Raw genomic sequence first — 13,154 nt, 5'->3', positions numbered from 1 at the left:
AAGTTAAAAATATTCAGACTTTTTCAAGAATTTTAAGACTCATTTTGAAGGTTACTTTGTATAGGTAAATATACTAGTAAAATAATGAGAATAATTGGCATGGATTTCTTTTAAAATTGTATTTTGACGTATAGACACATGCAGACATAAATTCTTCCATTAGAAGGTCACATTTATGAGGCTTTAAGAGCCTTTCTTGGATTCAAGCTATAGTTTAAGTAGGAGCATATGTTTTGATGTAATTTGTTTGTTAAATGAAGGGACCTAGAACTGTGAACATTAATAAACATTAATGAACTTGGGTGAACTCCTGGGATCTATTTAAAGCTTCCTTTTATAAGCTGGCCTCTGCAACCTTGTGAGAGAGTTGAGTGATATTGCTGCATTGAATGGGAGATGGAAATGGGGCCTTTTTCAATAGCACATGGTTAGTTTTGATAATATATCTTATTGTTTGTTTTGGCAACAGTTTGCAAGTGTTGTATAAGCCATACATATTACTGAAATAAATCAGTTGCTAGTTATCTATGAGGACACATCTTCATCTTTTCTCTAAAAATAGTGACATATTATATTTACATTAAATTGAATTTTAACTGACAAAAAAGAAGATCTGATGCTGTTGCTGTGAGGAGAGATGGAAGATCATGAAAATTCCAGTTATGGGAAAAAAGATTGACTTTTCAGAAAACTATTACTATTATTATTTTTAAATTGTCATTGTTCTACCCTCATACTCTGTTGATATATGAGGAATCTTTGTCACCATTATTAGAATTTCACAGTGTAAATTATGGAGAGTGCAATAAATCATTGAAACATAGTATAATATGTAGATGGCAATATACAATAAGGTGGCTGTACAGATCTTGAACACTGTCTTTTACCTTAACTAACACTGTAATGCATTATGGTAAATGGTAAATATATTAGTGTTAGTTATTGGTGATTTATGTTATTTTTACATATCTTCAACTTAATGGATGGTAGATTTATTTATGTTTTAAAACCAAAATGTGAATAAGTTGGTTTGTAACATACACACTCAAGTACTTATCTCTAGGATAAGGCTGACTTGATCAACCCTGAGAAGCTGATTGTTGCATATCCTGAACTACTGATAGGAACTGTGGCATATTCCATGTTAGCTAGAATGGGCACAAATTAAAAAACATGTGAATAAGATTCAATTAATCCAAGTAGTATCAGAAATAACATGTTCCTCTCTGTCATCCTTTTTAATGCCTCCTCTTCAATTAAATAATTACCTGCTAGATACTCATATTATGATGAAATAGTAAATTGGCAAAAAAGCACGCTCAGCTTTAGACTGTTATTTGCTTGATCCACTGTATTTTTGACCATTCCTGCCTCCTGAGAAGGTTTACCTATACAGCAACTTGTAGCATATGTAGGGAAACGCAGTGTGGTCACTGTGATCTTAACACAGCCGTTCATATATTTTCCATTTCCTCTAAGTACTTAATTTTTATAAGATGAATAACTTTATTTCTACTTGTTTAGATTAACTGATCTAGCACTGTGCTTTGGAGTGAACAGTAGTGGTAAATCTGGCTCCTTAAATTACTGGGAATCACACAGAAGTGATTTCAAACTGCCCTGGGATGGTGCCTGATGTAAGTTCACACCAACTGAACACTTCGGGGGTAGTCTGAGACTAGTCTCCTCTGCTGTACTTACAGACATAGTTGCAGCATTTCACTGGCTTCATCCCTTTGTTCTGTAATGGGTGACATCCTAACCCATTCCAATGAATCTCTTTGCGGACAACCATACAAACTCATAGAACACTTTCTCTTGGCTTTGTGAGGAGAACCCTCCAAACTAGCATGAAAAATGCAATCTCTTCCTTCTAGTTTTATATATAAAAATAGTGGGGAGAGATGCAGCTCAAAATTGCCATTGGCACAGGTGTAGGCATACTGGGGCTAGTACACCAAGCAAGGTGGTGTTGGAGCAGCCCCATAACTCCCGCAGCAAACCCAGGTTTGCTAGAATCCATACAAGTATCAACTGGCATGAACTACCACCACCTTTAAATACAAATACATAGCACGTGTACTTAAGACTAAGATGACAAATGCTGGTAGCTAAGGACAAAATTCCATGTTGAGGTGTAATAAATTATAAAGACAATTAAATATTTTCAGTAGAAACAGAAATCAGAGTCTCAAGATAGACCTGTTTAATTACAAATGTATTTAAAGTATTATCTTAGTTTGACCACACACTCATAATTTATGAAGCTGTATGTTCTGATGTCAAGAAATTAAGTGGGAATTGCGAACCCAATAGCTTTATAGTAAGAAAATCTATATCCCAGTTACAAAATGAAATTATTTGATTGGTAAATCTGCCTGGCAGACCTGCTGGGATTCAGAGGAGATACTCAAAGAGATGAGCATTTCAGACCAATAATGACTGTCTACTTTCAGCATCTTTGGCAAAATCTATTGTACAGGTGGGTAAAGAAAGAAGCACCTGCTTGCATTAAAAGGTATAAATATGAGTCAGCCCCTCACCTGTGCTCTTGTGGGTCTTCCTACCTCTGGGTAGTACTAAGCAGCAGAAGAAATACCATTGCATCCAATTAAATTGCTTGTGTTGCTGAAAGCACTTGACAATGTTCCTTTAAAAATTACCTAGACCAGGCCAGGTGTCTAGTGACCTAAGTCCTTAGACTAGACACGTGACTGCTGCCCAACCTCTTTTTCCCTTACTATATACTTAAAATTATTCCTTAATCTCCTATTATAGTAATACAAATGGATTTGGTACACAAGATGTAATAATAACCATTCTCACCCTCATTTCTGTTGCTGTATAGAGCACCTCTATTGCTGACTGACAGTGAAAAAGTGGCAAATCTCAGAAAGATGGCTGATAGCGGCAGAGTATATCCAAACTGTAATGAACTTGACTGACATTACGGAATGTAAGAGAGAGGCCATGAAAAAGAATCAAACTGTCATAAAAATAGAATCCCTCCACATTGCATATGGATTTCCTGCATTTTATGTTTATACAGTACACTTGTGTGCTAGTCCTTATTTTGCCTGCAAGCTTTTATCTATGCTCTTTGTTGAAGATTCAATTTAGTTATCTTCAGCCGTTATTTTATAGCAACTGTCTGATATGAAGGCTTGTTAATCAGACATAATTTTGTAAACAAGGAAAGTATATGCTGTATATAGAATAAATGATTAGGAATTGTGAATTACAAGCCTATCTTGATACTCAGGTTTTCTTTGGAGACCTTATGAACCGTGGCAGTGAGATCTAAATGGATTATGAGGTAGCCAGAACTCAGTAATGGCATTACACTCTTATTGCTAAAAGCGAGGTTTCAAAAAAGCACTCTTGGCAGGACACTACATTTAAATTAGATGCTCTTTATTTCAGCTTTCTATTTCCCTCTCTTTTCTCATTTAACCTCCCTTGTCATTCATTGCTTTTTGTGAATACAAGTGACTACAAAGTAATTTAAAAAATAATATAGTGAAGAGGCTTATATAAAATGATGCATAATAAATTAATGGCTGAATGATACACCAGTGCAGGTAGGTTTTTCTAGTATATTCACATTATAATCAGAAATACATTATTTATGACATGTTTGTGTAATAAATACACATTTTTAGATGAGGGCAAAATCTGCTTTTACAGCTCTTTCTTCAACAGCGAGAAGGACACTAACATTTATTCATAGTGTTTAAAAGGAACAGTAGTGAAACAAACTCTTAGAAAATAAGGATGGGTCTGACCTAGGTCCAGACTTGGGAAGAACCTGTTCCTTGTGGTCTGGAGCCTCTACCAGGTAGCCAAATACTTCCTTTGTGCTTGTGAAATTCCATTAAAAAGCATATAAATAAGCCTTAGAAAGCTGCAGGAATTTAGTGATTGATCTGTAGTGATTGCATTCTATTTTGTTAGTTATTATTTTAAAGAGAATACTAACCTGATTTGAAGCCATGTAAGCATTGGTGTTGTGCCCCCACCAAATACCCAGACTGTGAAAAATACGATCAGCAGTGCTGTTGTAAACATCATTTGTTTGGGCTGGGACTTTGTGTCTCGAATAGCCAATGCGAATGCTATTGCACCACGTAAACCTGGAAAAAAAAGGACAATGATGAACTTAATGTGATGGAGAAACAGAATTTTAGTCTTTTCCACCCGGACCCAATTCCAAGGGCAGAGGAAGTTTTCAGACCATGACCATACTTATAAAATGCTGAATTGTGCTAATTGAAAGGATGGTGTTTAATGCATTGTGAGCAACTTTGCAGCAGTGGACAACGAAACTACTCTCATATTCACATAATATTTACATGTTTGTTTTAGATCCACTGAATGCTCTGTCTTGAATAACTGCAAATTAAATAGTAATCTGGACTTTATGATTCTCAAAACAAAAATTTATTCCTTGTGTTGTTTTTCTGACTTCAGTAGGACTACTCATGAAATTAGGTGCAAGTGAGAACAAGGGTTGGTATTAAAACCTGTACCCATATAGGCTACCTATTTCTTGCTTGAAAAAATAGAAAAATTCTTTCAAATGACTTTAAAATCTTTCAATGTGCTAAGACCAGTCAAAAATAACCATGACTTAAAACCAATGGATAGTTTTTAAAAGATGAGTTTAAGTATCTGAAAAGGGTATGTAAAATAATGTAAATTTAGACACTGGCACAGGTTGCTCAGAGCAGCTATAGGTGGATTCCCCAGCCCTGGCAGTGCCCAAGGCCAGGCTGGACAGGGCTTTGAGCAACCTGGTCTAGTGGAAGGTGTCCCTGCCCATGGCAGGGCGTTGGAACTAAATGATCTTTAAGGTTCCTTGCAACCCAAACCATTCTATAATTCTATGATTTTCAGCTCTTGGTGTGCTTGAAAAATTATAATAGTTGTAAAATTATACACCTACAGAGACTGAATAAACAAAAACTTACAAATATGGAGAAAACAGCTAACTGTGAGTTTAAAAAAGCCCCACAGGTAGTAATAAGCTAACTAAATAGGTCTTCATAGGGTGACACTTTTAAAAAAAGAGGGGAGAAATAGCCTGCTAGTGTCTCCAGCCCTCTGAATGCATAGTACAAATAATATTTTGTATTTTCCAATGCTTTTTATTTATAAATTTAAATTTAATTCATTGTTTTCTTAAAAAAAAAAATCCACAAAATAAGTGTAGAGAGCAAAGCCATTACATGTATGCAATACACGCTGAATCCAAAAAGTACTTTGCAAGTACAGAGATGCTAAATATAATAATTAAACCTTTTGTAAGGCACTGATGGTCTATACAGAATCATTTAATCAACTGCTAAATGCAGCTATTTTTGGAGTAGAACTTCAAACTTCTTTAAGATTATATAGCTAGAATATGAATTATTTGGTATAGAAAATGGACAGTTTATCTAGAGAACAACACAAAGCCATTTCTGCAAGGAAGTACCGGACTGTAGTTACACTAGCTGAAAATGGTCAGTGGCAGCAGGTTTAAAATCTCTGTTTTTATGAAAATAACACCGCAGTCAACAAGTGGGCTTGTCCTTGACTTTGCTTTTATGTAAGAGACATCTCTAAGGATGTACATGCTTTACTGCTTTCTTATGGAAAAAAACTATCAGCTCATTTTAAACAGGTATCTGAGGAGTGAATGAATCACTATTGAAATGGTCTTTTTCCAGTGGTTATAGTGGTAATGCTAGATGACTAGCCCAGATTAAATGCTTAAATTACTGGTGGCTGCATTCTGGTGGAAAACAATGCTGCTTTCCACAACCGAATCATAATGGTACATGCAATATTTAATCTAGAACATCTCTTTTGGTAAGACAGAATATATAAAAAAAAAAGTTAATTAATATGTCATTAAGACTCTACTTCTTGAGTGCTGGACTGGGTATTTCTTCAGCTTAGAGAAATAGTGAGTGTCTTCATTGCATTTTTCATTTATAAAAGGCTCAACGTGGTCTGTAAGAGCTAATTCAGTTTCAACTAAACCCATGTCTAAAGTAAAATAAATATTCAAGCAAAACATTTGCTTCCGACTAAAGCAGTGGGAAGCAGATGAATATAACCTGAAATGTACACTCAGTAAGAAGCAAGGAACACTATTGCATATATCAAAATACATTCCAGGCAACAACAAAACAAAGGAAATTTTAAGAGCTTCAGAAAATGGTAAGATGCTGAAACAAACTAAAGATAAGGCAGGTTAGGTTTTCTCTGATACCTCAGGGGAAAATACTAACAAAACACAATGGAATTATTGGCTCCAATGGACATTGATACTTCAGCGACACCTGGGTGAAAGTGGCATGGTGGAAGGAAAATGGTCTGATGCACTGCTAGCAGAGATCCTCTCCCCTCATCTTTCAGAGATGCCACACTGACAGCAGCTCCAGATCTGTGCTGTGATCTATTGATCCTTTGGGCTCTATCACAGATTTTCTGCCAGATTTTTCTGCTAGCTGTGCTAGCCATTAGGGACTCATCTTTAAGAGATATTCTTTAATGTGTCAAGGCCTCCAAAGAAAAGCACTTCCAGGGTTAAACTTCTGAGACCCACAGAACAGAACAGGTGTGTTCTATTGGGCTGTTCTCCATCCTTTGCTCATACTCCACAAATACAGATCTCTGAACCCATCCCTCTGAAGAGCCTTTGAGGGCAGTAGTGTTTGTGGATAGCATGGAGAGAATCAGCCAGGAAAGGAGACATTCTGTATGTAGATCTGGTGTTTTGGTTTCAACTGTAGTTCTCTGCTCTTTTCTTCCTTGCTTTCTTCTCTCTTTAGCAGATTTGGTTTTGTATCTGTTCCCTTGGAAAAGTTCACTTTGACACTTCCCACCACCATGTATGTACGAGTGTGCAGATGTAAATGCCTGCACAACAGCTGCCTGTACACAGGCATTCTTTCTCATTTTTCTTCTGCATTTATGTTCCACCCTTTCAGACTCTACTGCTACTGTAATGCCTAATATTAAGAGCAACCACCCCTGTAGCCCTCTGTCCCACAAGCCTCTCTCTTGCTGATTTACATGGTGTAGAGAAGAAGCACAGTAAAAAGTAAATAGAGATATTGGAAGAAGAGTGGAAGATGCAGTACTGTATCTGTTAAATAGTCCCCTCCTGGTCATGTGGCAGTGATGCCCAAATATCAGATTTGTTATTGCCGTTAATAAGTCTATCTGGATCCATTTAGTTTCCTTCCCTTTTAAGTTTACTGCCATCTAAAGGCATTATAACAGGGTCTGAACTGAAAGGAGGCATTTTGCATTTAGCATAGACCACTAGTGTACAGTGATAGCTCCCTTACAATTTAAGTCCTTGAAATGCTTGTTTTTCACATGAGCAGAGGCTGCCGGCCTGCTCTGTTTTAGCTGATGTTGAACTTGATTTGAGAAGCTCAGGCTTATTTATACGAAGAATAATTTAGTTTTGATTTACAATAGAATATTATCAGCAATCATGATTAAACGTAGTTGTAAAAGTGAATTTATCCTCTGTAATGTGTTGTTAGAGTGGCAGAAGCAGATGAAGAATGTAATAAATCAATATGCTACATAATCCACTTCCAAGTCTAACTCTTTTACCTTTACTAAAGTATATTAATACTCCTCAGAAAGTATAATTTAATGACTTCAGTAGATTTCTTTGCAGAGAAAGTTATACTCAAATTCTAATTGACAATGTACTTGCCTGACCTTAATTGCTTTTTTCAGACTTTGATATTCATGGTGATTATGGCAGTAAAACTCAGTAAAGCAAGCAGTAAATGTTTGGTACATCTGGTAATGATATGATGGAAAACAAAACTAACTCAAAATTAATTGTTCATTGTGTTCACACATCATGAGTGTGTGATGCTGCGGTGAATGAAGCCCAGTTTAACCTCTGTGATTGACTAGAACCTGATGCTATATCAGAATATTGCTGCTGATCTTGTGTAGGCAAAAAGCACCTTCCTCCAAATGCAAATTCAATGCCTTGTTTCCTCATATCAGAAATATGTTTCTCTTGTGGCATTTATTGCCTTTGTTTATCACTATATACAGTATGATCAGTTTATAGTAAGTAAGAATGCTACTAGTAAATAAGCACAAATCTTAGTGCATATTAATAAGTACAATTACACAGAAAATCCATGTATCTGAAGTGTTCTGTGAAGTGTGAAGATGCTGGCAGTGTAAGAGGCAGTCAATCTTTATTGCTCTACTTGCAGATGATGCCATTTACTTTTTTTAAGGTTGTAAAGACATTTTTCTCTACAAAATACAGTGTTTCTTCGAATACAGTTAAATTACTTTTCTGAGCATTTTAACATTTACATTTTACAAGTTTTCAATACTATATTTTCAGTTCTCAGCTGCCAGATTGTACTGGAAAGCTAACGTGTGAGTGTGAGTTCTCACATTCAGTTGTTGGCTGCAGGCTACTTTCTGCTCCTAGTTCTGTGCAGAAGAAACTTGCCTGGAGAGAAAATGAGGACAGAAGTGTTGAAGGATAAGATATATTTTAGAAGATTTTTTAATTCTATCCTTTATCTGATGAAATATTAAAGCAAAAATGGAACCCAAACCCCAGATAATTAGTGATATGAAGCTATTTTTCATGCCATTGTTTAGTTGGCCACCTGCTAGCTAGAGTGATCTACATATGCATCTTAACGGCTAACGATTGTAGGTGAGTAGGCGGTCTGAAAGCCGGCTCCTAATGGATATATGTCATCATCTCTCACTACAGTCTAGCTGGTATTAACTGACATTTTCAGTGGCAGCTTTTAGCAGAAGGATTGAATGGATATAGAAATGAACTGCTGTGTTGCTCTCTAGAGATGGAATTACACAGGCATAAATGAGGCACCCTGATGTGGAGTACTGATGAGGGAGCTTGAAATGTGGTGCATTGTATTTTACATGTTATCTGGCTAAATAGATCAGTGTACATCAAGGCTGTCAATCAAAAAATTTTCTCCATAAAAATTTGCAATAGGTTTCTGTAGAAAAAGTAGGAAAATTAAGAAAAAAAAAAAAGTGTTGACTTTCTAATTATAGAAAATTATTTCATAAAAGGCATTGGGGGATCTGTGTTTCTGTCTCTTACTGAAAAAATGTTCTTCGTTTATAAGTGAGTTTTTCCTAACTAGCACCAGAAAGACAAGTAGAAGTATTTCTAGCTTGTGCAAGTCCAAAAATACAGAACCCAGCTGAGATCTTAACAGTTCAGGGGATGATGTACAAATCAGAGTAGAACAGGGCTCCCTCTTCTGGATTTTTTTTTTCTTTTAACATTTTAAAATTAAGCAGAGTTAAAACTAATAAAATCTGAATTTGGAAAATGAAGTAGTCAAAAATCAGGCTGGAATATATATATAAAAATGTCTGTGGTATGGAGGTCTCCTATTTTCACGTTTCAAACTAAAACTGATCCTGAAGTAAAACAACTGCCAAAGATAGTGTCTGATTTGAGTATCAGTACTAACACCTTCAAAGTTGGGTATCTATTTGCTGGTATGTAAACATGCTGTCAGGTATACTACAGGCACCTCTAAACCAATACAACATAAGAACATGATATTCCCAAACTGTGGAAGTGTAGACAGATGTTGGACAATGGGTTGAAAGACTGGCTTCCTGGGTGGTAGGTTTCCAGAACGTTAATTAAAATAGGCCCAGAGCACAGTGAAGTTGATGATAATACATTAATTTGCTTCAGTAGCTTTGAAGAGACTACCTTGAGTTTGAAGGTAATGACTTCTTTGTGATAGATGTGGCTTTTTCTAGTGATAGATGAATATCTTTGTCAATTGTTAAATATGGACAGAAAAAATATCAAAATAGCACTTACCTGAAAACATCATCATGTGCTGAAAGTTCCTGGGAATCTTTTGTTTTCGACCCAAATTCAAAAGGAATGAAAGTGGGTATATGTTGCAAGCTCTTGCTACAAAAACTGCCACCTAGAAGGTTAGATGTTAAGGAAAATGGTGGAGGAACTACTGACATAACGGGTTATCTTAAAGCCAATATTTCTCCAAAGTTATTTTAAAAGAGTAATTAAAATGAATATGAGATTACTTCATATCTTACATGTCAGATCCTTCTGGTTCCAATTTCATTATAAAACTGCAGTGACAGAGATTGTCTTCCCCAGACCTCCTGGTTTTATGCTCATCATTACACATCCCACTTCAATCACTCTGCTTTTACTCATCACATTTGTATCACACGTGGCTTCATCTTCAGCCCTTCAGTAAAATGCCCACCATCAATTGCAGAGATGGCATTATCTCCTTGAGCAGCAATTTGCAAAGAATAAATGCACTTTTGGACATGATTATTACTTTCCTATTTCCTGACAATTCATATTGTCTATATCCAGCACACTTTGCTTTTTTTTTTTTTTCTTCTTTCCCTTTTTCTATGGAGATTTTTTGAAAGGAGTTCTTTATTACTTCTCTGTGGAACAATCACAAAAGTTGCCTTAATTAGAAACATGAGGCTATTTCAGATTAAAAAAAAAAAAAAAAGAGCTCCTTATATATGCTTTTAGCAGGTTCCACCCTCCCCTTGTCTTGTGACTCTTAGGACTCAATTACAGCACTCTTAGTCTGACACATGCTGTGGACTGTAGAACAGATGAAGTACTCGAGTGGCAACATCTGTATGCATCATATCTGCTGGGCCAAGAGCTGCTTAAAGCTCCTATGGACATAGGACAAGATGCATTAGCAGTGGTTGCTTCTCATGCTCTGTGCTCAGCTGTCCAGTGCAACCCTGTTCAAGTCTGTTGGCTCTTAGTGAGAAGAAACAATAAAGCCAGGTCCCTGCAGTGCTCTACAGCACATCTGGGGTGCTGAGCGCTGCTCCCATGTTCAACTGCCTTCCCATGTGAGGAGTGCAGGACACAGGATTGTACTTGCCTCGTGGTGGTGGGGTGCAACCCAACCTGCAGCCAAGGGAGCTGCGGTGAAGTTGTTATTATTCGTTTGGAAATTACATGAAAAAATTACTGCCAGTAAACAGTAGGATCCCAACTTTCAAAGCTGTTAGATTTCATCAGGAGGCGATAAGCAAAGGGCTGCTGCTCTGAGCCAAAAAACCCATTGTGGAAATTATCAGCGTGAAAAGAATCTATGCCACTGTAGAAGAAAGTAACAGATTTTTTGAGAAACCATGGCAGAATTAAAGACACAGACTCTTTTTCTTACCAGTCTCTTAGGCCCATGATGTTGTAAATAAATTCACATACACTAGAGATATCAAATACAAAGAATGAAAAAATTCAGCAAGGCAGAACTGTGTGTTTTAAGGACTTAATCATTTAAGTAGCTTTGGGGAAATTCTGCTTATGGCACACATCTGCCTGGAAGCAGCTTTGTGGAACTGCACTGGCTCTGGACAGGCAAAAAGATTTTGTGTGCCTGTACCTGTCCCCACAGATGTGTCCCACTACACATCCCAATTTCCCACCCTACTTGTAAACCAGTGGTAAAAGTTACCCAGCTGGTTTAAAGCTGTTTGCCTTGTAGCAGATCTTTTAAACAGCAACTATCAAAAGCCCATGTACTTACATGAATTGAGCTAGTTATTGAGATATATGTAATAAAGATGATTGCCTCTGGACTTGACAAAGAATTGATTTAGGATTTAAGGAACCGAGTGATTTTCTTGTTATTTTTTCCCACATTGAGCACGCATGTACATAGACATAGTTCTTTAAAGCAAAGGATACAAATGCACCAAATATGAAGAGAGGATTGAAGATATGATTTTGAAATGTGAATAGTGCGAGTCCCATGTAACAGAAGATGACATTCTCAGCCAAAAAATTCATGAACTCGAACAACTTAAACAAGAGAGAAAGAACATAATTATGACTCATGTCTGTAACTAACTATTGTTTATCACCAGGTTCTCTTGGAATACAGAACTGTTCACATGAAAGGAACACAAATCACACCTTTCGTAAGGGTGGATTTTAAAACCATCTAATTTTCTATACATTATATGCGGTGTCTTTCAGCTTTAAAATTCATAGTTGCTTGCATATTTTTCTCTGATTTGTGTATGAAAACTTGATATGGACAACTGAATAAAATACATAAACAGCAAGTAAGTTATACAAGCTCCAGTGCAAACTGAAGGGAAGCTGAGGGAATTTAACTTCGTGTTTACACAGGTGAGCCTGGGAAACTCACCTCCTGGGAAAATCTGTGCTCCAGATTACACAGGTGATTATGCGTAATACTGGATGGGGTACGGGTGCACCAATGCCAAGAGAGAAAAAGAATAATTTCCTAAATGGACTTTTAAGAACCTGTGCCTTTAAAATATAACATGATCTTTTTTATTACCACAAATATTATCCTGCAGATGAAGACTTTTATTACACTGTATGGACATCAATATCAATTACTCATTTCAAACCAAACTATTTAAAATATCATTTAAACGTATTATAAAATGAGCTTAAAATACATGATTACGGTAGGATTTCTTCTGTGAAAAAACAAGCAAAGCCAAAATATCCGTCTGCCTTGAGGGGCTGTTCTTGATTGCATTTTCAGCTGATTATATAAAAACTAATAAAAGAAATTTTCATATCCACATCTGGAAAAAATAAATCATTGCTGCCAAATAACTAAAGAGGAGAGAAAAAGAGGTCTTTTCACTTCTGAAAGTAACTTTTGGGCTCCAGAGGCTACACTAACAAATCCTGATGCAGAACTGGGGCCGAAGTTTGTTAATCTGTCTACAGCCAGTCATACATCATTATCCTGAATGTTACTGTGGAGATACTTTATTCATCCTCAATGGGCTTATGTATTTTTTGTAACATGTTTGTGTTTCTAAAAATAAATATCCAATAACAGTCACTAAGATCTAACAAAGGAAAAATGAGAGTTGTCAGAATCATTATTTAAAAGAAATTTCAGAGGCAAAATGGTATAAAACCCAGTAGTATACGGGAAGATCTTTCGGACCCATGGCAGCACCATCAGTTATCCCGAGCACACGTCCCATAGCCCCCGTTTTGTGCTGCAATGCTGAACAACATGAAAACAAACACAAGAAATATTTGCAAGTTAGTAGACTTAAACTATTTAACTTAAATTTAAATGAGA

The 13,154-nt window shown here is 36.4% G+C and overlaps 1 protein-coding gene across 1 annotated transcript in view; it reads right to left on the bottom strand.

The window, feature by feature from the left end:
• SLC9A9 (solute carrier family 9 member A9) overlaps positions 1 to 13,154 on the bottom strand; it is a 218,697-nt gene that overhangs the window by 89,312 nt on the left and 116,231 nt on the right. The window contains exons 10-12 of the mRNA XM_080410492.1: positions 11,762 to 11,875; positions 9,875 to 9,986; positions 3,980 to 4,133 (exon numbers count right to left, since the gene is read on the bottom strand). Of these exons, the coding sequence (XP_080266618.1) occupies positions 3,980 to 4,133; positions 9,875 to 9,986; positions 11,762 to 11,875 (380 nt within the window). The remainder of the gene's footprint in view (positions 1 to 3,979; positions 4,134 to 9,874; positions 9,987 to 11,761; positions 11,876 to 13,154) is intronic.

The sequence above is a fragment of the Falco punctatus genome (assembly GCF_963210335.1).
Source record: "Falco punctatus genome assembly, chromosome: 13".
Taxonomy (NCBI): domain Eukaryota; kingdom Metazoa; phylum Chordata; class Aves; order Falconiformes; family Falconidae; genus Falco; species Falco punctatus.
This window is presented reverse-complemented; position numbering and strand designations above follow the sequence as displayed.